Genomic DNA, 26,648 nt, shown 5'->3' on the forward strand with positions numbered 1-26,648 from the left:
GAGTGATGCATGTATTTGTTAAACATACTTGTTGACAGCCTAATCTCAAGTGTTACATTTGTTTCATGTTTTGTTTTGAATCCAGTGCCTGAATCTGAAAGACTACAACTCCCAAGGCTCCTGACCACGAACATATCTGCAAATCATAACACACGGCGACGTATCAGTTAAACCAACTGCTTCCTTATTGCTGTTCAGTGCGTTCCACAGTAAGACATAACATTTGTTGGGTCAGACAAAATACAAAAAAAATAAAAATAAATTAAAAAATCTCACGCTAAGTGAGAAGAAAAAGTTGCTGAAATGTATTAATTGCCAATTAGCCATGACGCTGCACTGATGGTAAACACTGCTAAAAGATTAAACGTTTTGTAGCCTCATCAGATTTTATAAACAGCGGGCTACACGTCATGTCCTCCAAACTCTTATCTCAAAGTTTCCTTCACAAGTCTGTGCAAAAAGATATGGTCACGCTAAAGGTTGAAAAAATAGCACAGAAAGGCCAAAAACATTTAGTCCCAAGTTTATAAAACTTCAGCTGCCTTCATCAGTGCTGCGACAGCGGCAGGTTATGATTTACTCTGACGGACCAGTTGTCGTAACTGGGTGGGCAGAACAAAGACAGGTTTGCAGTCCACCTAATTATCGTTTTGGTGGATGTAATTATTGTTGTCAGCAAAGTCTCAGGAGTAGGATTTCAAGTCTTTGAAAAGCTGAGAGAAGAAGCAAGTATCCATGGCGCATGCGGCCTCCAGCAGGGAAACTCATGTCTACTCCATTTTTTTATTGATTTCAGTGGTTTACAAGTGCCGTACACTGATCAGGCATAACATTAAAACCACTGATTTGCTGAAGAAGCAAATGACATTGACCATGTTGTGACAATTCAATGTTCTGCTGGACCTGGAATTCATGTGGATGTTACTTAGACATGCACCACCCACCTAGATCAGACCAAATTCACTAGATCCTAAACTGATCAAGTATCTCTGAGATGATCCACAAAGACCCCTCCCCTCAACCCATAGGACCCAAAGACCCCCACTAACAACATCCTGTTACCAGACACCACAGGACACCCCATGTCCATTCTCTGATGAGTCACAACTGTTTTGGAGGCACAAGGTAGACCTATACAATATTAGGAAGGCGGTTTTTGTTGTCACATTTTAGCTTAAGCACTGCTTCTGAGCATTTTACAGTCTGCCAAGTGTTGGAAATATAAACCCTGCACTTTGTGCAACACCTTTTGTTGCCCCGGTTGCCTGAAGATCAACTGTAGTGAGAGGAAAAGTACAGCCTTTAACACTCTTAAAAACCACTGCCAAAATCAATTCATTTCAGTATTTACTGCCATTTGGGAAAGCAGGTGCCTCAACTTGTTCACAGCGGAAAGGAGAAAGGAGGTTGTTTTCAAACCCTCCTGTACCCTCCCTCCAAGCCCCCAAAGTGTCACAGTAGGAATTTCTTCCGTAGGAGCGGATAGTATGTTGAGCTAGTGCTTCGGAGAGTTACGCAATACATGTTTAGAGAAGGGAGCAGTGTCACATGACATTTTGAATTTATTGCTCATTCCTCCTTTCAAATAACTTAAGCTGTGGCAGTTTGGAGCCACTGGCTGTGAGCACAGCTCCAGCCGTTTTGTGTGAAGCTGCAGATTTGCTTGCTTTGCTCTGTGACAACACAGCCTTTGCTGGTCCTGTTAATGTGAGCGTATGTGGCCTTGGCAATCCTTTCTCGAAAATCATAAAATCAATTAGGGTTAGGTACCACAACTGCATTCTCAAATCATTAATTAATTAATTATGTGGATTCCAATTTACAGGATCCGGATTTTATTCAGTGCAGTTCAGCTGAACTCAATCTCAATTCATTTAGAGATGTTTCACTTTCCAAACTATTTTACATCCAATTAAAAGTAGTCCAGTAGTCCCCAGTAGTTTCACAGTAACTTCACTTTTTGCACATGACTTTTCTTTTGTGCAGTTCTTCTTTGTTGTCCTACTTTTTAAATCCAATTCTTCTTCGTTTTAGCTTCTGTAATGTTTTGAATTTCCCTCACACTTGGACTAACCTTGTTTAGCAAGGTCTTGCAAGATTTGTCATGTGAACCCGTTCTCATGAGACTGCTGCAAGATTTATAAGGTGAAGATGCAGGAAATGGCCCGTGTTTAAAAAAAAAAATCTTTCTGACAGCTTTGTGAATACGACATCAAGTCTTCCAAATGAAGGAAAAATGAAAAAGGTAAGTTAAATTAGGAGTGCAGGGATACATCATAGAAAAAGTTCAACACCATAATCAGTCGCCGCAACCACAACAGTTTACTGCGCACAGACAGACATCCCCTGTAGGTCAACACCACATTAAAACAGCCTTTATTTATAGATCAGAGGGAATGCAAAATTAATTACAGCACACAACAGGGCTTGTGTTTTATATTTTTGCTCACAAATGCACATGACTAAGTGTTTGATGCACAAAGTCAGCGACCTGAAACGAAGAACCAACTTCATGCATATGGAAAAGGTCAAAAGTGATCACACCTAAGCACCCAAAGACAACCAAAGTGCTCAAATGTATTGTGAACCGTATACAACAGAACTGACATTCACTTCTCTAAATTATCAGTGAAATATTTTTCTTGCTCTACTGGAACCATTAATGTTCGTTTAAGGTTAATATTGCTGTTACACCTAAAATCAGACCGCACCTACGTGGCTTGTGGCTGAGTGACAGGTTCAGTTATTCAACATTCCTGTCACCTTCTCACCACAGGCCACAGGCCTGATTTGTATATTACTTCCTCAAAGGTTCATTGTTTTCTAACTCATGTCGGTTGGAGAGACAGAACACTTCTGAAATCCTGTCTTACGCTTGCTCCATCAACAAGTGTGGGGCACCAGTGCGAGGTTGTTCACATTGTAAGCTCGCTGGCCCTTCATGCTTTGTTATTTAGTAGCTCTGAGTGGCGGTGGGAGGGGGGTTAAGCAATTAGTGTGTGAAATAGATATCCCCTGCTTTTCCACCCGCCAGCTCTGCTCTGCCCCGAGTACAAAGTGTTAGTCTGTCAGCAGTACCTTGCCACAGGGAGAGTGCTCACTGTTGTTGGTGCTTGTCTGGCGACCATCTCGTCTGATTACATGGTGGAGTGGCAGGAGGGGGGCTCTGGGGTAGCCCTGTCATTTCTCTATGGTGACGCAGCGCTTTGAGGGATCTATAAGTTTCAGTTCTCTGTTTTTGGCACTTGGAACCATCACTTTTTTTTTCAACACTAACAGTAATTTTAACATTAACATCTTCTACAACACCAACACTGATAAAATGAGAAGGAAATACAGATCAACTCAGCAGTGTTTCTCAAGACAGTATTAGTCTTTATTATGAAAGCCTTAAGGTGAAACATACAGTTTACGTTCTGTCTAAGGTAGTGAGCAAAGATGGTACAGAGATTTGAGTTTGATTCAGTAGGTGGCAACTGAGCTGCGATTTTTTAAAAAAAAAAGTCACAAAATTTCTGTAAAATACAGTCTGAGAAATAAATATATATATATTTTGTTATCAAATTATCCTTAGAATTATATTTAAAAGCCATGCCTGTGTCATGAGAATTATTTACAGTACTTACAGCTGCATATGTATTTACAGCACAGTCAAGATGAATGTTAAAAAAATACGTTTAACAAATCTATATATATATATATATGTCTAAACCCTCTAGTTATTTGTTTTAATATAAAACAGGGTTAACAGACTTACGTTTGTACAAAGAAGTGCAGCTTCATTATAAGATTGAGAACTTTAAGGACAGAAAGTATACATTCAGTTTGATCTAGTGAGACTGTGACAGGATTTAAACATAGTTTCTTTACATAACTAAACTAGGTACAGCCTGGGAAAGGGTCTTTGTGTCTTTGTGTCAAAACCCCAGTCAGCATCTTGTGTATTATACATAAGACTTACCCAGATGGTAACTTAACTTGGGGATGATGTGGAAGGAATTTCCTTCTCTGTCCAACAGACTAAAATGAAATGAGCCTGCTCCCCAAAATTAACTCAATCTCATAAAAGAAATCTATAAATAGATTAATAATTTAACCCACGCTCTTTGGAAAATCCAACCTAATCGATCAATTTGATGATGAACAACTTTTTGTGAGATGTCACAGTAATTTAATATATGCATTTTATATTTTTGTTTTGTAGAACATCAAACAAAGAAACTGTAAAACCTGTGAGAAGCTAAAACCAAACAAAAGTCAATGTTTCATTGTTAGTCTAATGACCTTCTGGGTTTCAATAAATGTGAGGGGGTGAATATATATACACCATGGACCAGTGTTACATATCACAACATTTATAGCCTCAGCTAGTTTGCAAAGCCTGTTATCCTTCAGACTTATCTAAGACTAAAATTAAATGCCACCTTAGAGGCGCACACTGTGACTGGTGTCTATAGAACATTAAATTGCAGGGTCAACAGGGTTCTTCAAACGTCTGTGTCCAGTGGGGGAGGGAAGTCGAGACATGGTGACAGCGAGTCCTGACTGTGTGTGGAGCTAATCCCAGTGTCTGAGTCTGTGTCTGTGATGTCTAGAGGGGACAGGCTGTGTTTGAGTTTTACTGTCTGAGAAACGCTGCAATGAGTCTCACTTGTCAGAGGGACAGGTACGAGTTTCTGCTCCTCCTCCGTGCTGTCCATGATCTGCAGTGAGTTGAGCTGGGCAGCCAGCTGCCAGCACTCCTGGTCCTTGGAAATCAGTGTACAGTCAAAGTGCTTCAGCTGCCTCTCTATTTCTGCTGCTTGGTTGTGAAGGGATACACCAGTGAAGAGGCCGTGCCTCAGTTCATCCTGTAGCCTCTTGAGTTCAGCAGTATAGAATGCTTCTTCTGCGTCAGAGAGGGTCCAGGAAGCTGCCGCCGCTCCTTCCTGCTCACTATCCTCATTTTGGCTCGGAGGGAAGCTGACTCTCCTCAGCTCGGCATCTATATCCTGGGACAATTGTAGGATGAGCCTTTGGTGCATCTGAACCTGCATCTCCAGCTGTTCAACCCCATCACTGGTGTATAAGTACTCCTGAAGCTGCTCCTCGCTGTGTGCCGCCAAATTTGAACCACACGCCTGAGCCGGTGAGCTCTCAGCTTCAGCCTCCCTCTTCACTTCTATCTCAAACTGCTCGATATTCAAATCCAGCTCCCTGATCCGCTGGATCTGCTGCCTGATTGTGTGGTCCTGGTTGAGAATGAGCTGCACCATTCGGTCGATCTCTTCAGCGCCTGGGGAGCTCTTGCTCTCCTTGTGAATTTTCTCCAGCTTCCGGAAAGCTTTCTTCACCAAGCGCTTTTGTTTCTCCACTGGTAGAGACTGGGGGTACTGTGGAGTGCGGCCATGCTTTGGCTTGGCCTTCGCACCCTTCTTAACAGGCTGAGGCACAAAATCACTGGTTTTAACTAGAATAAACTGGATAAAGGGTCTCTGGTCTCCCCAGGCGTACCAGAGTCTCAGAATTCTGGTGAGAGGAGGCAGTGCTCTTTCAAAACCCTTCCACCGCTCAACAAGGCAGAAGTCTTTGGGTTCCCCATGAAGAAGCCGCTTGCTTTCTGGGATTGACTTGTGATCCTCCAGTAATGCCTGAATCATATCTGCACATGTTGTGTGCTTTGTTACTCCACATACGACCTTCTCTTCGTTGCAGACAGTGACTTGGATCTCCTTTCCTACCACAGGTTCTGCATCTTTCGTTCTACGAGACAGAAAAAACAAAGCTTACACTTGTGGGTTTAGAGTGACACATTTGGAAGTCTTAATCCTTCACATCCAACTTTCTCCACAGTGGTTACCCGAGAGGAATTCAATGTCATCTAAAACACTACAATGCTTACATTAACCCACTAGAATGGCTAGCGTATCTTAAATCCCCCAACATTTCTGGGGATTTAAGATATGTCAATGAGCAATGAGCTACATACATTTAAGGGTTGAAGCAGTACAAACATCAACATTTTTAACTGCTGTCTCAGACTGTGGATACCTAGCAATTGCATATTGAAAGGTTATTTTAACCAGCTAGTGAACTTGCCCCCTGGCATGATAGTGCTGGTCAGCAAATTCACCACTTTGATTTTGTCCCTCTTTGGATAGATTTCGGCAACTTTGAGCCCTGTTTAACAACCCTGCGTTAGTCTGTTCTGTTTATGGCTAATTAGCGAATGTTAGCATGCAAAATTGTGCCCAATTGAATCTACTCGACTTCATATCAGTCTTACAGAGTTGGAAAGACTTGATTTCAGCAATTTCTAAACAACATAGTGAACAACATTTCTACATGGTCGCAGTACAACACAGATGCCCTTCCGTGGCATGCTTTTACTTTCTAAGTAATATGTTTTCATGAGTAAATCCTACTTTGATGGGTTTCCATTAGGTCAATGAGCAGAAAACTACATTCGCTCATTTTGTGCTGCCTGGCTTGATTCTATTAGACTGTTACTCATCGTCTTACTCATCAGAGATGATCATTTAATGGTTCGGTTCTGAGCTATTTAACCCCAAGGCCCTCATTACCTTTTTGTCTGGACCGTAAAACTTGTTCAAAAATTGACCCCTGATGGGCTGACAGTATCCATTTTTTACATGGCTAATGGACCACCGGTAATATCCACTACCTAATATCCAGTCATTAAATGATGGGCACCGGCAATGCAGACAGCACACACAAGTAATCAAATAAGACGATAACGTTGCCAGACATTTCAATTTGATTTTAAGATAAAGAATGATGTATTAGGGTATTATTTATATGAAAGATAGCATGTTAGTATTATTCTGCAGCTCATGTGATTAACTGGGTTAAATTCTGACAGACTGTCACCGGCTGCCAAGATTCTGTCTTAGTGAATTACACAGACTTGAGGTTAAATCCTACTCTGAAAGAAAACTAAGTAACACATAATACTCCTGTAATTATATACAATGTCAAAGAAACCAGAGAGATTACCCGTATAATATCACCAACGGACAAAAAAAACTGTAGATGGATTTTGTGGGTTGAAGCAATGCTGGTCTGTGGTTTCTGAAACTCAACAGGCTCATTAATCTGTAATACAAGAGAGTAATGGGGAAATCCTGGAAAATTAAGGGTTTAACTCAAAAAGGGATAACAAATTTGGCTTCAAATGAACAGAAAACCTCACTGAAAGAGTTTCGCTGTGGCTCATCATGAGACTTGTTGACATTATGACACTGATGATCCGAAACCACTGATGTGCCTTTAAGTGGAATTTTCATTTAAGCATTTTTAAGTTTGTTTTATTATTTTCTAAATATAGGTAAGACCCTTTTAATGCCACAAAACAAATTTAGTGATGCATGTTCAGCCTGAAATGTTTTGTGTTGTTCCTTGGTTTGCTATGCAGTAATGGCTCAGATCTGAACCTTTTTATCGTGTAGCTGCTATCTGCCGGGGCGGACTTGGTTGACTGAGGCTCATGTTAACCACTGATTCTCACGAGAGAGAACTAGGACAAAAGTACACATCCTCAGAAGATGATACAGATACCCTTCCCCCTCCTTTACCACAACTTGGCAACATATTAAACAACCAAAAGGGAGAACATAGATGCTTCATTATCACAAAGAACAAACACATTTTCACCATGTGTTGGTTCCCACACAAACTAAAAAAACACAAAACTGGAGCAACTGCTTGTGAATATCTTCTCTGGAATGTGATACATACAATGCAAGACACTGGTTAATGGTTATTGAGACCCTTGGAGACAAGCAGTGCAAAGCAAATACCTGAGCAATGCGTAGGCCAAACAAATCCGGCACGCCTCCTGCTTTCATAGACGTCGACCATGACGACTTCAACTGACAAGCACCTACTACAACACCACACGAATGCTACTGCGACACAGGAAAGAAAACAGACCGAAGGCTGCAAGTGTACAACGTAACACAGTCAAATGCAGCGGCTCTGCAACACTTAGTGTCTGTGTTGTAACTGTAAATAATTAAGGCAGCATCAGAAATTCCAAACAGAATTCAACCACTTTAATTAATTATCACTGTATAAATGAGGATGCATTTTAAAATAACCATGTAGTTAAACAAAAAAGTGTTCAGTTTAGATGGCTCAGTTTCTTTGCTGTGTAGTTGCATGAGCCAATTAATATATTTCCTACTGCAGACGGTGGTGAGCATAACCCTAGTAAGGAAAAGTAATAAAGTAATAAATAAAGTCATCTTTTGTTTTAGATAGGTCTTGTTTAAGGTATCTAAAATATGTTATACTGGTGTATCCATCCACAGGAACTGCTTTCTGTGCCAAAATAATAATAAAAAATGGATGTGCCTATCACCATCTTCTGTAGATAACACGCTGATTATGATTAAGAACTTGTTACAAGCCTATTACCGTCAGACTGTATCTTAAAAGTTGTTTTCACAAACCCAATAAAGTGTCTGAATATGTCTTCCGCCACTAGAAAACTTGCACTGTTCAAACTCTCGAGGCTGAACAGGAGATGAGGGAATACTTGACAGGGTAAAGAAAATAATGCGCTACAAAGCTTTAAATAAACTGAAGGACAAATATTTCCAACAAACCCTAACTAACATGTGGGAAACGAGTTTCTTTGCTCATTTCTGAACGTACAGGTGGATAAACACGCTCTTTAGACAATTGGATATTTCAGGGAGGGTGACCCAGAACCTTAGCAGCGCAGGAAGAGGGTAAAGCAAGGCAGGGAAACACCTGTATTTGTCCCGGGCCACAATCACCAGCACTCAGGCTACATCCTGCCACCACAGTTCAGCGGACAGAGGGAGGAAGGGGAAAAAAATGGATTCCATATCGGCCGCTACGGTCTGTTTTCTGCTCCACTCTAAAGTGAAGAAAACGTTATCAAATGTGTGTTTTTTTGGCATTCGCACCAACTATGATAACATTTCTCACTGCACACCTCTCGTGTCAACAACAGATTGCTGATTACTGTTTTAAACTTGGATTCTGTAACATGTCTGCAGGAGGAGGTCCAACGGCAGAAACAACTGCAGCTGATTGTGTTAGAGTGTGCTACTCAAGCAAAAACAACCGATGAACAATGATGTATAGACCAAATGTTATGTCAACTATTATGTGGAACTCAAAGAGTGTTTAAATGATTTTTTTTTGTTTGCCGTAGTTTAACATCCACGTGTGGATTTTGACCCATTGTCTTTTGTCAATTCCCATAAAGAAGCTGCAAAACTGAAACTTTAAAAATGTTACGCAAGCACAAATATTTTGATTTCGGTATCGATGCCGCTTCTTGTGAAGTGGCAAAACTCGTAACACGTGCTGCCTGGTCTGACACGCACAGTGCACGCACCGTTGGGCTGATTGCATCGCAGCCAACACTTGCATAAGGGTCATCACTTTGGGTGCCATTTGATATTCATAGCTTGGGATTAAGCTGCACTGCAGATGAGGGTGCCCTCATAGGTCACAGCTTTGGTCCGTAAATACAAAGCTGTTACTGATGCTGTAATGAACTCGATGTGGAATTAGATTTACTAAATGCTTTAAAAGAAAACTGAAACATAGATTTCCTGTCACAATAGGAATGGGTGCTGCACTGCACAGTCAGCATCACAGGAAGGGCTACACCTCAACACTTGACATTTGAGCAAATCCTAGAAACCTGAGCGGACCCACTTGACCCCAGGTTGAACTTAGAGGTATCCAGTGAGACATCACAGACGTGGGACACAACTGCACTTAAATGTACAGGAATTCTGGTGCAAGTTCCTACGTGGGGATTACATTACGGCTTCACCGGGGTGGCATGGCCCTCTGCGATTGTAACATACATAATGACAACCTTGTAGACATTAACCATCCCCTCTTGTGTCATAAATTTGCAGCTACAAGTTGCCACAGAGGATGGCATGCCGGTGGTTTTAAGCAAGTCATAGCAAATTAGAATTATAGGTCTCCATGGCCTCAGCGGGTTTTGTAAAATCAGTGGTGATAGCATAGGGTGATGCTTGTACTCCATTTCAAACAGGAACAAAGCTTTGATAGCGCATGGAGAAATATATCCTGTAGCCAGCTCCTTTCAACAGGTTGTGATTTCCTTGCCATGGAATGAAAATTTGGTTTGTACCTGGATTAGTGTTGATGCAGTTCTCTCTTCCAAGTTAAACGGCACCGACTATATAGTGATGTACGGTTGTTGGATATACATTAAATTATTCCCGATTGAAACTCACTGACAGAAGCATCTAGCTAAAAGGTATTCTGACCAGATGAGGGTGCTGGAAGTAAAGTCAAGGGATCATGAAAGGGTCTAAAATTCATCTTGAGACGGAGATGGACGTCCTCTACAAATACGATGACGATCCGTACAATGGCAGACATGCTGCGGAAAACTACAAATGTCAGCCTCATTGTGGCACCAGAGGAAAAGTCAGAGGATCATCCAAGCCAGTAATATTCATCATCCGACCTCCTCTGGATATTTGTATTAAATTTCGCGGAAGGCAATCCAATTATTATGCTCAACTTGTTGGACCTTCTGATTGCGACATTACCGTCTGTTGACTCTCGCTAACATACAGTTGCTAAAGATGTATTTCTGAGCTCCCTAAGAATATAATTACTAGATGTACTATAAGTCAGGTAAACCAAGCCTTTAAACTCAGCTGATGAAATCTCTGTACCTGCTGGTAGACACGACACGCCACATTACAGACACATGACCTTTACTTCGTTCTCCATTAAGGAAATGTTAATAACATCAAGCCATTGCATTGACATCCGCTGAACTACTCAAAGCAGCTCTGACCACCTTGCAGCTCTTAGTTCATCCAGTCATGTAGAAAATGCATTGGCCTGTAATATATTTTAAGAAGTGCATGAAAGCATAAGCGTTATCCATTAAGACATGTAACGTGTTTTATTTATTTGTGTTTTCAAGTGTTTGTTCAGCGGAAGTTGGGAACGCAGAGAACAAACTCAGGGCTGGAAAAGAGACACTTCCTCTGCCTGTTATCTTAAAGAGGATGAGGAAATAACAACACTCTTCTATCTGGATATGTTGATCTCTGGGAAGACTCCCACTCTGATAGGCATCTGCAAGCAGAGACACAACACACCCCTTCCCCTCTCTTCTCTTCCTCTGCGAAACCACCCAACCCCTATTATTTTCTCCCCCCAGCGCATCTGTGAATCACCAAATAAGCTTGTGCTCGTTGAAAATAAATGACTTCTCTTGTCTCTTTCAACGTAAACAGCGCTGTTTTAATATTGTCTGCTGCAGCCTGCCGGTTCGGGCATTATGGCGTCGTCTCAGCTGCTAATTGGCCCTATGCACAATGCTGTAATGCTGCAATTGTGGCCAAGATCAAGAGGTCAGTGCATTGTTTCGGTCACGTATGTCACTGGCTGGCAACCATTTCATTTGAATCTCTTAGAGGCTTCCATGTGCCGCATCGCGACATCACACCCTCACGCCCTCACTGTGACCCTGATGGTACAGAGTATTCAATCACACATTGTCAGTCGTAACCATCTCCACTTTTGGGCTGCGTTTGTGTTCATGTGCCTCACATCTTATCACTGTTTGGCAAAAGTCCAGTTCAGTCTTCCAGTGCCAGTAAGAGCAAGTTTCTGAAACCAAGCGGTTGACATATCTACAGATCTAAACACTTGGGATAATTACAGGTGCAGGAATGGTAATTACTACGCAATACACACACAAAAAATTACACATCCACTGGAGACTGCTTCAGTCAGACTGTTTTTGAAGTTATCAAAGATAACTCTTGTCAGCGTGTGATGTGAAAATACATCCATTCTGCTGCTGGTGCCACTGTCAGCGAGGCTTGTACAGTAATTAAGCATTAAAGCTTGATTCACTTCTGTACTTAATCCAAAGTCTTTTCACTGGTTTTAGTGGTAAGTGAAAGTAATGAGTAAATCTCATGACATACTTTATTCATAGCTTTACCAGCAAGAACCCTGCAAGGGATTAGACCACAGCCTAGATACAGTCAAAGAGATTTTTTGTTTACCAACTCTGCTCACTAAAAACACGGAGTCAATAATCCAACCAGAGTCTCCTCCGCGTCAGTAACAGACGCCAGCTTGTGGCTCAGTCAATCTAATCTTCCCACCTTTTCAAAGCTGCGGCTGGACCTCAGCTGCAGACAAGGGCACATCAAAAGGCCAAGGTAGGCACTCGGAGAAATTGCCAAAGCAAATTATGCAAGTGCTGATGACAGGATCGCTGCTCTAAGGCTCCTCTGTCCCAGATGAAACAGTTATTAAAAATAGCACCTGTAGTAATTACAGAGCACGGGAGGTTGGAGCTCCTATGAGCTGGTGTACGGTGCAGGGTATAGTTTAAGTCTGGTTTAAGGTATGAGGATCAACACTGAAGGTAGCATTTCATGTATCTATGTTTTATATATATATAAACTCCCTCCCTACTCTGAATGTACACATACACTTGCACCTTCTTCTTCATGTTTGACTCTCAGTTACCACACAATTACCTCTAAATGGCAGCACACAGACTTTGTGATGTTGATTCATCTTGGTCTTACACACTAAGGTAAGTCTGTATTATGTTTATAAATGTAATATTAGACAAACAAAAAAAGAAAATTCTACACTCATAAGACTTAATTTATTTAAATGCGCATTTGACTTTTACGTCCCACTGATTAGTACTTTACTTACATTTGTACAGCAGCTTGTAGAAATATTCTAACATGAGCAAGTTAAAATATATGTGTGAACTCAGCACTACACTAACTACTTCCTTGTGTCGCTCAGACATAAATTCGATGTGCGCTGCGTTGTGCGTAATTCGTCTCCTTCCTCGACGGTTCACCACTGAATGATTTCCAACAGTTCGGACTCGCAGAAAAAAAAAACAATCTCAGAAGGTTTGAATTAACCTAATCGTGTTACCTGTTTTTCAGTCGAGCTTTCAGGAAGTTTTTTCCAAACGGAGCCATGACTCGGGAGCGCAAGGAAGCAGACGAGCGATCCGAAATGCGTTACAGTCCCAGCATGGCAGGACGTCGGACACCTAATGGAATGTTTCGGGAAAGTTAAGGGTGTCCCGGCTGCAACTCTGTCCGTCCCATCCGAAAAGCGGAGGGAGGTGTTTCCTTCAGCTTCAGAGATTTTGGTGGTGAAACTCTGCCCCCTTCCACCTGCAGTATCAAAGACAGAAACTCCCACACTGAAGACTAAAAGAGAAAAAAGAACTTCATTAAAATAAGTGTTCAAATATAGCCTAAAAAAAAGGAATTTTAAAGAAACAAATAATAACTAGTTTTTTAGCAAGTTAGGTAATGTGTAACACTGCAGACCGTTTTTGTTTATTAGGCTTTATTAGTCTCAGTGAGTTGCACTTCAGAACATCTAGGAGAAGGTATAACCTCCTGCAGGTCTGGTAACTTAATGTTACTGCTGGATTCTAATGGTTCACGTGCCAGTTATCTCTTATTGAACACACAAGTGTCTAAGTTCTTCTAACTGGGATATTTATATGAAACGGGGCTTATTCTCTGTGGGAGACAATTAGAATTATAAAGTTAGAAGAGTTTAAGAGACAGCTGAGGCTCAATGGCTGGGCATGAGCACCACTCATGTCTTTTTGTGTTATTCAAACACGGTTGGGACACCAGAATAAAAAAAATAACTACAATACATATTTATTATACACAGACCAGCCACAACAATAAAACCACTGACAGGAGAAGCGAATGCCAGTGACCATCTTGTGGCACAGTATCTGTGGGATGATCCACAGAGGCCCCTCCACTCAGCCCATAGGATCCAAAGACCCCACTAACAACATCCTGTTACCAGACACCACAGGACACCCTCAGAAGGTCCTCACCCATGTCCATTCTCTGATGAGACACAACTGTTTTCGAGGCACAAGGGAGAACTACACAATATTAGGAATTTTATGCTCGAAAGGTGAATGTTTATTTCTATTGAAACATTTCTATAACAAAACCGTAACATAAGCATTTCAACTACTTTAACATAATTCAGAACTGAGTGGTTGACATTGCAGTGTTTGACTTTTGTTTAATTGTATTTCATAAGTGTCCAGAGAATAATCTCAGCCTAGATGTCAGACCAGATCTGATTATTTTACTGCTTTTTGTTTTGACAAGTATAGAACCTGGATGAAACCCGAAACAACAATGAAGATGATAACCAAAATCTCCATGCACCCTTTGAATGTAGACAGAATCTTCCTCCAAACATATTCAAGTCAAAGGTATGTGATGAATATGGCCTCAAAGCGCAGACTCTCAGGTCTGATCTGGTGTTCCTTCTGTCTCTCTGATGGTTTTGTGTTGTTTTTACGGCCAGCAGACTTTCCGTTTCTCTGAGTGCTGAGCTCCTGTGAATGCAGGTTGTGGGTCATCAGAAACTATTCCAAAATCTTGGAACTGATCCACATTTCACCTGTTTAACTGAGGAATAAATCATGAAGGGAATATCCCACACCTGCCCAATTGTCCCTTGATAAAGAGGATGATGCTGCAAATAATAAACATTTCCTCTGAAGCAGAGGGTGTGTACTTTAAAAAAAGTCAGCTCAGAATGAAAATGCTCAAAAAAAACTCCAATTTGAAGAACACAATTTGAAGAGTTCGTGTGATACGATCAAAGTCTTTAGAATACAAATTAGCATTAAAAGTGAAGTCTGTGCTGATTTACAGTGCAAGAATATCAATAGTTAAATCCTATCCTATAGACACATTTAGAGCCCTACTGGTTTTATGAGGCATTCATTTAGATAACCACCTGTTGAATTAAAAAGACAGAAAAATTGCAATTTGAATAGATTTGCTTTATCTCCAAATAGTGACACAAAGAGAGAGTCTGATTAGTGCACCCTCCCACATCATCCGTCACTGGGAGACTTGTGCAAATCAAACCTCAGACTCTGCGCATCCATGACGGGAAACAACCAAATCTTCCGAGTCCTGACGCAAAAACCTTTCGCCTCGTGATGCCAAAGTGACGTCTGAAGAGCCGATGACACAGAGAAAAGAGGAAAGAGATGATATGAAGAGAGATGGATGGGTGGATGGAACAAGGAGGGGGGGCCGCGTTAGTAGTGGGTGGGAAGGTGGGGATGGAGATGAGGAGAGGAGGAGGTGGGAGGGAGGGAAAAGGGGGGTGGGGGGGTGGGAGACTGATCCTCTGACATCACATCAGCTCTTATATACTGAGGGAATGGAGCCCACTGCAGTTCATATCCAACCAGAAAACTGCTAACGCGTGTTTGGACCTGGAGGAGAATCAGAAGAAGCAGCAGAGGAAGGAAAAAGAGGAGCAGCTTTATTAGAACCCCCTCTCCAGCATCTTTAGCTGTCTGGGTCTGACCCTTAACCTTATGGACTAGATTCCTCCTCAGGTGAATTCGTCAGTGTGGGACCCTTTCATTTTCGGTTTTTATTTTGTTTTGCTCATCAAGATGCAGGCACAGTTGGCGTGTGTGCTTCTCCTCTGTTTCACATGTGGTGCACTCAATACAGGTAAGCAGTGGAGTTCTTTAAACGGGTTGTTCATGGATGTTTTCATGTGCAAAAAGAAAGAGGGAAACAACACGACACGCAGTCTCACCAGTTCCCTCTCACAGAAACTACTGCAACAGGTGCATCACTTTGTAATGCTGCTGCAAATATGACTGAATGACTGAAACGTTCTTTTTTTTCTTCAAACATTCTGTTATAATACGAAGGTCTTTATGTGCGATACCCTATGTGCCAAAAGTTCTTCATTCCCTGGGCTATTTTCTACTTTCTCAACTCACAATTTGTTCAAATATTGCGACCTGTTGATTCAGCATTTCGCCTTCTAATAGGACCACCACCCATTTTCCCTCACCGGTCCGATGTGGTGATGCGTCATTTATGCTCTAGAAGTCATGATTATTGCAAAACATGCTTTGTAATCAAGCTCAGATCAACTAAATTCATTTGTATTCCTTTATTTGACATTCAATACTCACTGTGGAATTAGAATGGTCTGCAAAGTCTACATTTGGTCAACATGCCAATGAAAGACAGAAACCTTTGGGTCCCTGTCTTGCATAGAAAGATGCATGAATAATTAGTGCTTTGGGCCACTGGGCCACATGGCGAGTGTCAGCACCCTTAGGAAGCTCAACGGTGGTTACCATCAAACAAGAATGTTGCAAATCTCTTCTCGTCAGCTCACAAAGGCGATCAAGTTGTCCAAATACCAGCTGATGCGCTGGACAAATTGACAAAGAGCATTTATAGCACCATACCTAATCTACACCTCATGTCGATTTTAACTGCTAATTGGATCTGGTTGAAGGTTTCTCTCTTGTTTTTCTTTGGCAGACGTCGACCAGGAGCAGCGAGCGGTAGAAGAGGAGCTACTCAGCAGTCTCTTCGCCTCCAAGGTACAGTGTGTTTTTTGCAGCTGTGAAATCAGAGACTGTGTGCCCGAGACACTTCAGTCCACCCTGTCAGTTGGTGACCCAACGTACCACCCACAGACACACACACACACACACACCCACACACACAGGCTGCCCAGGTGTTCTTTCATGTAATCTCCGCTGCACTCACGCCTCACCTTTCGCGTGTGCGAACGCTGGGCGCGAGATAAACCATTTACTACACCAGGCATTATTTGTGCCAGTCATGTCCAAATAAAAAACAAAGACATCACCCCGTTCGCCGCAGTCGTGAGCACGTCCTTCTCCGGATGAGGGGAAAATAAGATCTGAGGCCGAGGGGAAGTAACTGAGCGGTAACTTTTAGGTTTTTATTGCGTTTATCTGGCGCTGTGTGTCCGCTCAAGGCCATGCAAAGCTGGAGGAGGGAAGTGGGCGAAAGTGGACCCACAGTCACGCGGAAACTGATGGCCGAGCCTAATAGGATTCAGATGGACCTGACAGCATCTTAACGACACGTCTTCCACCTCTCTTTCTCTGATAAATAACTGCGGGGCTCGTACGGGGACGTGACGGTGACAAATCAGCCATGTGATTCATTGTTACTGATGCTCGGAGGTTGCTCAGGGGTGATGATTGTAATAATAACTTGCCGGATGACTGATGGAGTGCTGCAGAGCCTGGAAAGAGCAGCATTGTAGTGAGATACTAGCGGCTCTATCTGAACAATACACATGTATTTTTCTTTTTTTTTTTTGGGCGACAACTAAATAAACTGACCTGCTCGTCCACTTTTCTCAATCGGATTATATAAAGGCAGGAGGTAGGGCAGCCCTGTGGGTCTGGAAGATGATTACATTTTTCTACAGATGGTCTGTCAGGTCTGGTGCTGACCTCTGCACTCAGCTTGCCAACCTAAAATGCAGATTTAGCCTTTTCAGATTTTAAGCAGCTTGCTATAAAGACACTAATTGATTTCACTTATTAATTCATTCACTTATATTATTCATTTACCAACTAGAACTAAGGTAGTACATCACAGTGAAGCTACATAATCCTTCGTGTGACCTTGCAACACCTGGCGCCATTCACGCACTTCATTTAGAGCTAAATTAAAACCAGTGAGGTCTTTGATGCGTGATTGATTTCCAAATGTCAGCAGCTCATGTTTGATCCCAGGAGTCTTGTTCTTTGGGCGTCTCCACACCTTTAATTAGCCACATGTCTCCTTCCTGACAAACAAAAGGAACCTGTCTGGCTTCTGTCTTCACAACATCAGAGGAGACTGTGTCGCTCCACTGCTCATAAACGGCACGAGCAAAGCGTTTCTCGGAGCGCTCGTCGTGGCCACTTACAATAAGTCGCCGCGGCCAGTTTCCCTCCATCATCCTCGCTCACACCCAGAGGTGTCCACGCACTTGCCTTCTCTCCCCGTCAAACTAGATCATGACGCAACAGGCGGCAGCTAAATGAGGTTAGATGTGGATGAAATCTCAGTTGGGTGCTGATAAGAATGGTTAAAAAAAAAAAAAGAAAAAAAATATTTTCCAACTGCTGTCTAGGCCGTCTCGACATATGGCCGTCAGCATCAGTGCTGAGAATGTGGTGGTAAAGTGTCTGATGAAGCATGCTCAGTGTCTCTTCAGGGGAATAGCCACGGCCTTTATTGCTGTAACTGTAAAAAGCAGCACATTAAAGGACTGTGTGGAGAAAAGCTGCAAAATAGCATTTAGACCACAGTACTTCATAAAATCAAAGCAGTGAATAGAACATCACTGAGGTTTTCACAATTTATGAGTGTCTGGACGAGGACTAAGAGCAAAAACATTCTGAATTACTCTTTCACAGCCAAGGATGAGCTTATCGACCATGTTATTATTATTGCAAGGATGTTGGATGAGATTGCATTAGATTTCTTTCTGCTGGTGATCTGATGGTCAGATCAGTGCATTGATTTATTTACTGCTACTAACTAGATAAACCAGAATAGTAAAGACAGTTTTGCACTGAAAAATCTAATAAAAATGCAATAATGTAAAACTCTATGGGTATATAAGTGTTAAGACATCAGGTTGTTTAATTGTGTTTTCATCTTCCGTGGCCTCTCTCTCCAAGTTTCACTGCAGTCCTAAACATAAATCAAACCAGTGCAATGCAATTTAATATATTTTATTGTAGGAAACCCCCAGTCACATATTCAATTCAATTTGAAATATAATCCTTCCTCCCACTGACCATCCCCTCCTCCGTGCTGTTCCCTCATCCACAGATGAAACACAATAAGCAGAGTGCCCCCTACTGGCGCGTGTCGCTGACCAACCTGTGCAGGATGATGAGCAGCCTGAGGCAGGAGGCGTGGACCGGCGAGGAGGAGGAAGACGGTGAGCTGAGGGACGAGAGCCTCCAGCTGCTGGGGGAGCTGTACAACCTGCAACACATCTGCCGAGCGCTGCAGAGCCGGGAGGAGAGGGTGAGATGACACGCACGCACACCACAGGAAGAAGTAGTGGTCCTTGAATTATAAGATGTTTTTGCTGCATGCTCACTAAGAACTGCATGTTTCTGTGCATCCTGTAAGAATGGAAGCACCACATCAGCTTCATCCCGATAGCATGAGCTTTGCATTTAAGCAGATTTATGTGTATTAATTTTCAAATGAGAGGTGGTGGATGGTAAGTTTTTCTGTCAAAAAGATTTTATCCACAATTAGGGACTATATTTTGAAGTGAATATGGCATTTTTACCCAACGGCAGTAAAATATTTAATGAGCTTATTCCATACAACTTGTCTTATAAATAACTAGTATAAGACAGTACAACAGAAAAAAATAATTCACACATGGAGCTTTTTTTTTAAAAAAAAAAGAAAGTGTGTGGATTTACAAATAGTAAAAATATAAACTCTTTTTCTGTAATTAAACAGTCAGCTGTTCAGCTGAAGTGACCATGAAAGCCGTGAGAAAGAAGTACAAACACAACACATATAACCCAGTGAAGCTGATAACAGTCCATCTAGAGCAGAACAGCAGATATACAATCTCTTAAACAAAGTATTGTAGTACACACTCGCAAACACACGGCATCCTTGCCCAGGGTAAACACAACCCATTAAATCTCTCCCCCGTCCTTGTGTCCTACTCGTTCCCCTCCATCATGTTCCTCTCCACTCTCAGCTCCTTACACAACAGCTTTCCTCCTTTCTTTCTTTTTTTTTTTTTTTAAAAAAAAGAAAGGATCTTAACACAGCGCCTGCAGATTAGCACCTGTTTTGCCATGCATGAAAGCACCGGGCGGGAGCACTCGTTTAATCACAGCTACACCTTCGCAGCTACCCATTACGCTGCCACTCAGCAACAAAACATGTGTTTTCCTGCCGCGTGACACTCATCTGCAACCGTGTCTCCCTCTGCTTCCCACCCACAGCTACTCCAAGACTCTCTAGAATACTCAGAGGAGAACAGTGACACCCCGCTGAAACGAAAATCACCGTACATACTGAAGAGGCAAGTCGGGCACACCACCAAGTCCCGGAGGCCGTACATCTTAAAACGGAGTACAGTTTACTGACAGGGTCAGCTCGCAGACCGGAGGTGACGTTTTAGGGGACCAGACCGCATACCTTCTGTGATGATGTGACTGTGTTTTTAATCTCTCTGTCTTCTCTGTGGCTGCAGTGTTTTTCTTTTTCTTTTCCTGTTTTTATCCAGTCAGACCCTTTGATTGTTGATTGACACTGGGGCTCCTGAAAATAAAACCCTGAGCAACCTACAGACGCGTATCTCTGAGAAACTGTATTTATTTAATCGATTTCTTCACGGCACCATACGTCTATTTTGTTTGAGGATACGATTAAATGAGTCATGGTACAAAACCAGTGTGATGTGACAATTTGTCTTCAGTTCTGTTTTTCACACAATAATATGGGAAGGACTGCGTGAGTAAAAAAAAGAAACGTCTGTGTACAAAGAAAGGGGCTTGAAATAATGAGCTCATCACTAATATTTTGTAACTAACCCCCCATGAACAGCCTGAGGGCTTACCATTTTTTTTAAATTACAATTAATAAATTAAAATAAGTCTTTGAAGCATTTTCTTTAAACAAGTCTTTCGGTAAAATCCACAAAAACATCCCCTTTTTTTAAAAAAAACAATCAGCCATAACATTATGACCACCTTCCTAATATTGTGTACTTCTCCCTTGTGCCTCCAAATCAGCTGTGGCTCATCAGAGAATAGACACGGTCTCTGAGGATGTCCTGTGGTGTCTGGTATCAGAACATTGTTAGTGGCGGCCTTTGGGTCCTATGGGTTGAGGAGAGGGGGGTCTGTGGATCATCTCACAGATTCATGACCAGTTTGGAATCTAGTGATATTGGAGGCCAGGTCAACACCTTGTGAATTTCTTCATGTTTTGTGTGTGTGTCATTCCTGTGGGGTGGAGGCGTCTGGTCTGGTGTAGGTGGGTGGTACATGTCTAAGTATCAACCACTCAAATGTCAGGTCCAAAAGTTTCCCAGGAGAACATTGTACTGTCACAAGATGGTCATGCTATTTACGTCTCCTGTCAATGGTCATAAAGTTGTGGTTGATCGGTGGATACCATGTTTGAAATACATTCTGACAGTATAAGATACAGAGCACTTATCCTCTAAAGATCAAGGTAATGATAACGATGTCAACAACTGTCATTGCTGTCATTTATTGTCCATGATTCAGCATGAGTCATATCTGCATATGCCACTGATGGAATAACCAGAGTAACTGGAGATAGATGCAATAATGAATTCTTGGTATTAAAATTCAGCATGTGGCGCCTCACGTATCAGCGCCGCTCTTAGTGGCGTATGTTGTGCTGAACATTTTTCAAAGGGGTACCGAGGCCCCCGGACCGCGCCACTTAAAACAGACTTTCATTACCGCGAATGAGAGTCTTGGCCTTAATAAATGGCAGTTTCATCTCCAAATCAAAGTGTGCTGCCATTCTTTGAAAGTTGGTTCTTAACCCTGACAGCCACGGCGCTCAGATGAAGTGCAGAGAAACGAACAAACTGAGGCTCTGAGCAGTGTCTCTGAAAATTACCTGAAACAAATTCACACGCTAGCACCTGTCTGGTTTAGATTGTTATAGTGCCACTGAGCAGGTGAAGTAAAATGGCTGGATTTTAAGTTTTATGGAAAGAGGAGCATCCCCCTCAATAGACACTTAGGCTTAATATAAAGAATATAGCCTTTTAGATTATACTTTTCTCTCCCTGCATCCCCTCATCTAGCCGGCTGACTAGTGCTAAGATTAGCAACATCTTTGGATGCACATGTCTAGAAGTGTCTTACCACACATTAAAGTAGTCAGTCTGAACTCAATCCAGACAAATGTTTGGCACAAAATCTTCACTTTATAACCGTTTTGATGTCTGCTCACGGTTCGCTATGAATATAATTCTACAAAGAGCCATACCTCACAGCCACGTTCATAGTATGAGTCATACTGGGTCACTCTGAGATTTCATGTCTCTAAGAACAAATCTCGGCACAGACCTCGCTGTGACCACATTCCCGTGCACAGTTTCTTGGGTAGGAAAAGGTTACGGTGTAATTTCATCAACTCTATGAGCACCTGAAAAGAAAATTCCACCTCCTTTTTATTGGGATGGCATCTGAAATCTGGCTCAATCTAATCTAAACATATTGCTTGATATATAGATACAAGGTTGAATCTTTTAATGTCAAACGTTTAAGAGCCTTTCTAGGAACTAAGTAATTCAATTCTGTTTTATTGTGAACTTACGGCAGAAAATGATCCAGAGGTGGAGAGGAAGAGTGAAGAAATACGCAGCAAGTGTTGACACACTTTGAAGTACTTCAAACTCAGGTTATGTTAGGGTAAAGTCATTTGTTGCCTTCGCTGTTCAAGCTTTTTATCCACTCCAGGTACATATTTATCCACTCAGTGCGTTGCAAAAGCCGCTGTTTAAACATTCCCTTAACAATTACTGCTAACATGCATTTAAGTGACACACTTAGACTCTGTTAAGTGCTAGATGTCTGATTTGAGTGCACCAGATTGTTCAGTGTAGTGTGGAAAGGTTCACATGCAAGAAGGTCAAAAATGATATCACATAGCTCGCCTCCATTCTTCTCCTTGTTGCGCCGGATGATGGCAACAGTGCACTGTATGTACCCATCACAGGCAGCAGGTGGCGGTGTTGTTTAACTAGTCCTCTGGTCTCTGAACGCCTGCAAGGTGTCACAGAAATACAATAGGTGGCAGGACAGCTCATCGAAAACACAGGTGCAAACTCTCTGTCAGAATCAAATACAGAGGAAGTAATACTGCGTAAAATGAGAACACAGATGTTTTCTTTGGTCCAGTGCACCTTTTAACAGCATAATGTGTTTCATACGGTTGCAATGCTAATGTTCCCGTCCAGAGACAAGACAGAATCTTTTCCTTTTGTCATCTTACACCTTTAAGCTGAACTGATACATAGAAGCAGAGGATTGTTGTATCATTAGTTACTGCTGTAATTGGCCGTTGAAGAATTCTGCTCAGTTCATCAGTGTTTGGTAGGTAAGGAAAGGTACTGTAGCATTTGTGTCATTTTTTGATAAGTGCCCTAATACAGTTGGTTCCAGGCCAAAGCAACACAACTCTACATAAAATACGACAAAAACCCAAGAAATAAAATATAATAATTTTTGTAACGCATGCATAAAGAGCCATGTGCCAGCAAAACTCATATTTTCTTTTGAAATGAAATATCTGAAATTCAGCCTATAAAAAAGCTAAAACTGAAAGTAATTCACAATGGTAGCTGTTTGGGGGAACACTTTGTGGACTCTCATTTACAAATGAGTTTTAATATCCCACATTTCAGAGAGTCCTGGATCACGGACTAGAAAATTGGATTCTTTGAGAACGTTTCACAAATTCTTCTCACGTTCATCTGCTTGAAAAGTAAAAACTGAGCAAATTCTGTTCTGCCTTTCTGCAGGTTTTCACCTGTGATACATCACATCGCAGGAGAATCATCAGAGACATCACCGCTATGCTTGAACAGTGAAAAATAAGTTAAAACCTGTGTATAGTGAGTTATTTTTCCAGTGGGGAAAAAAAGTGTAAATGCAATTGCCATCTGCTAGAACATTTTAAATTTTAGAGCTCACAGTGTACCCAGAGGCCCAGCATGTCATTTAGCTTGAATGTTAAAGCCACTTTAAAAGCCTTGAAATCATCGAAAACTTAGAGGTGCACAGTCAGAGAGTCACAGCTATTTCAGTTGCTATCCAGGGAGTTTCTTTTCATAAGGTTTTTTTTCTTTTCTTTTCTTATCTCTCAAAGAAAACCTGCCCGGAATAAAAGGAACACATGGCAGTCTGCGCAAGAGATTGTCAAATGTCCTACCATGGTAAAATACAACTTTAATAAAAGTTAATCACTAGAGGATGGAACCTAATCCCTTTCTTTTCCCTATAGACCTCGACTCTTCGTTCTCTTAACAACGCACATGTAGACTCAGTACCAGCAGGTGGCAGTATGTCACAAAATGAAGCCAAAAGTTGACAGGAGCAGGAAGAGGCAAGGACATAATAGCATATCTTCGACGAATAACCTTTAAAACTTCATCAGTAATATTTTTCTCCCATACTGTTCCATGTGAACATCTATTCAGGATATAGAAATGCCATTATGACTGTTATTCATTTTTAACTTTTATCCACAATTGATTCCTTTTAGCCACATTCTGCAACAATTCACTTAACAAGTGACAGTGAGAGAACTATTTCAGATTAGTTTCAGTTTGAGTAGGAGCTACAGTAACATTGGTTTAGTGTGGTCCCCAATGCATCAAATTGAATAAATGAAGCACTATAATGGTATGATCAGTGTATGCCGATAAACATATGTATAATTTAGTACAACTGGATCCAGTTCATGTATGAATTCACTTCAAGCGCTCCAGTGCTGTAACACTCCAAACAGATGTGTTTTTTTTTTCAGCATCATCTGTCCTTCCCTATTTAGCTGTTAAAGCACAATCATTTACGGAGATGAACACAACAAGAAAATGAGTTGCCTTCCTCACTCACACTCACAAAACATGATTAGAAAGTCCTTTCGCTGTAAAATTGACTTACACATCTATAAACATGCAAAGCAACTGTAATCACTGGAAACTAAAAGTCAAACCACCGTTGGTGCTTTGCAGACTAAGGAGATTAAGAAAGAAGGATGGATGAAAATGACACAAATGAAGAGGTTGTTCTAAATCGACTCGACCATAATCGAGAAATTACAGCTCTTAAACTTGAACTCATAACTCAAACTTGAGTGCCTCGCAGAATGCCAGTACTGTCAAATAAAGTTAACATCCTCTGTTAGTAAAAATATGGACTGTTTTTAAAACTGGACGAAATAGGGCCAGTGTTTTTGATTAGTGCGAATTTAAATTTTACATCGCACAGTTTGCAGAGAAATATAAAAAATGTGATAAGAAAATTAATTGGATCATCATTTCAGTTGTGTCTGAACTTTAAAGGCGAACTTAACGTGAAAAGGTTTTAGGACCTGCCACAGCGCGGTGAGGTTTTGGTTTTGTTCTGTCCGATGTTTTATTTTGAAAAGTCACTCTCGTTTCAGGTCACTTGCCTTTCCTTCGTGTGTCTCGAGTGTGTCCTGCCTGATTGCTGATGGTTTCCACCTGTTCCCCATTTCCTGTATGCGTGTATATATTGTCTGTGTCTCCCCTTGTCCTGTGTCAGAATATTTCGTCTGTTCTGACATGCATTCACCCCCAGCCTTTCACGCCCATGTTTTGCCACAGCTTCAGCTAATCTTGCCTGTTTATTTTCTTTGTACTTTGTCTCAAGAGATTTTTTGTTTATTTATTTTTTCTGTGAATTTTTGACTGTAATTTTACCTTGTTGGTTTTCCTCCGTCTGGAGTGTTTGTTTGTTACAGGACCTTAAGATGTTTGGATTGTTATTGATCATAGATCACCATCAGAGAAGCTTCTGATTCTTCCCATTCCAAAATTTGCAAGCACACAGCCACAGTAAAGAACCATCTTCAACCACAAGAAGAAGAAGGAACGCTTCAACAGATGGCACGGTGTCCACAGCACACTGATCTCAGCATCACAGAGTTGGTTTGGTCACTGAGACGCTGAGAACGTCTGAATCCACGGATCTGTATCAAGTTCTCCTGGAATGATGCCTGGAACAATCTACTTGTCAAAAACTTTGAAAAATGCACGCTGTACCCAAACTGGTCCTGATCTAAATTTAAAAAAGTGCCAAATACTGACGTGTTTTCTTTATATTGGCAACTAACTTTCAACAATTTAAAAACTCTAACTTTCATTCATTTGGAAGCATCCTCAGTTACCTATTAGTTGGGGGGAAACTGCAGTACAGTACGTGGAATTCCAAATAATTCACCAAGTTCCATGTGGAAAATGAACGAGGAGAGTATTTCAGCAGTTTCTTCAGGTTTTTGACACTCTCCATTTCCAGAGTCTCCGCCAAACATATGTGAGGGCACAGCTTTGGCTCCACAACAAGCCTCGCATCGGAGCGATGTAATTTATCATTATCTCAACATCAGAACAGATCTGTCAGTTTTCACAAATTCGCAGGCTGCCTCAGCAGATGTCTGTCAATATAATGACTCCCATGACCCTGAAAAAGTTCAGGCTTAGTACGCCTCCCACATCCACAGGACAAATTACGCCCTGCGTGAATTAATTCAACTCCATTAAAAACCTTCATCGACATCTGCTGCTGCAGCAGTGCTCGGGCCTGCTTGTCTTGGCCTTTCTCCAGCCGGACGCCTCTTCAATTTAACTCCAATTTGGAGTTGGTGGATGTTGGCTGACAGTTTGAAGCTTCTCAGTGGGATGCTGATGGGCGTCTTCACTCCTGCTAAAGGAAAGTCATTCTCTCATCTGGACCGCATTGCAAATTGCGTAAAAAGCCAGTCCGATCAAGATAATGGCTTGTGAAGGAATGAGATTAGCTCCCTTTGTGAGAAATCTGATCGTGTGGATGGGACAGTGGCATAACAAGTGCGACCTTGGTGCAGGGGCCAGCTGAGAAAGTAATTAGGCCTCACATATGGCTGGCATTACCGAAGCCTTCAGCAGTGGCAGTGAAGGGAAAGCCATGTCTGAGCTGTTTATTGTCACAGGTG

General features: G+C 41.7%; 2 protein-coding genes across 2 annotated transcripts; one reads left to right on the forward strand and one right to left on the reverse strand.

Annotated features, from left to right (window-relative positions):
• Positions 1-2,359: 2,359 nt before the first annotated feature.
• On the reverse strand, positions 2,360-13,146 carry rassf9 (Ras association domain family member 9). Its single transcript, XM_047595271.1, has 2 exons — positions 12,964-13,146; positions 2,360-5,742 (listed from the first exon to the last, which is right to left on the reverse strand). The coding sequence occupies exons 1-2, from the start codon at positions 13,008-13,010 to the stop codon at positions 4,488-4,490; spliced, it is 1,302 nt and encodes a 433-aa protein (XP_047451227.1). The 5' UTR covers positions 13,011-13,146; the 3' UTR covers positions 2,360-4,487.
• A 2,122-nt stretch (positions 13,147-15,268) lies between these two features.
• Positions 15,269-20,347, forward strand: nts (neurotensin). The gene is made up of 4 exons (XM_047596667.1): positions 15,269-15,566; positions 16,401-16,462; positions 18,729-18,929; positions 19,883-20,347. Exons 1-4 carry the CDS (start codon positions 15,506-15,508, stop codon positions 20,024-20,026), a joined length of 468 nt encoding a protein of 155 aa, XP_047452623.1. The 5' UTR covers positions 15,269-15,505; the 3' UTR covers positions 20,027-20,347.
• Positions 20,348-26,648: the final 6,301 nt, after the last annotated feature.

The sequence above is a fragment of the Mugil cephalus genome, chromosome 10, assembly GCF_022458985.1.
Source record: "Mugil cephalus isolate CIBA_MC_2020 chromosome 10, CIBA_Mcephalus_1.1, whole genome shotgun sequence".
Classification (NCBI taxonomy): Eukaryota; Metazoa; Chordata; class Actinopteri; order Mugiliformes; family Mugilidae; genus Mugil; species Mugil cephalus.

Coding starts and splice junctions, on each gene's coding strand:
- rassf9 (XM_047595271.1), bottom strand. CDS start 13,010: ATGGCTCCGTTTGGAAAAAACTTCCTGAAAGCTCGACTGAAAAACAG. Junction 5,743..12,963: donor AAAGCTCGACTGAAAAACAG/GTAACACGATTA, acceptor TCTGTCTCGTAG/AACGAAAGATGCAGAACCTG.
- nts (XM_047596667.1), top strand. CDS start 15,506: ATGCAGGCACAGTTGGCGTGTGTGCTTCTCCTCTGTTTCACATGTGGT. Junction 15,567..16,400: donor ATGTGGTGCACTCAATACAG/GTAAGCAGTGGA, acceptor TTTCTTTGGCAG/ACGTCGACCAGGAGCAGCGA. Junction 18,930..19,882: donor TGCAGAGCCGGGAGGAGAGG/GTGAGATGACAC, acceptor TCCCACCCACAG/CTACTCCAAGACTCTCTAGA.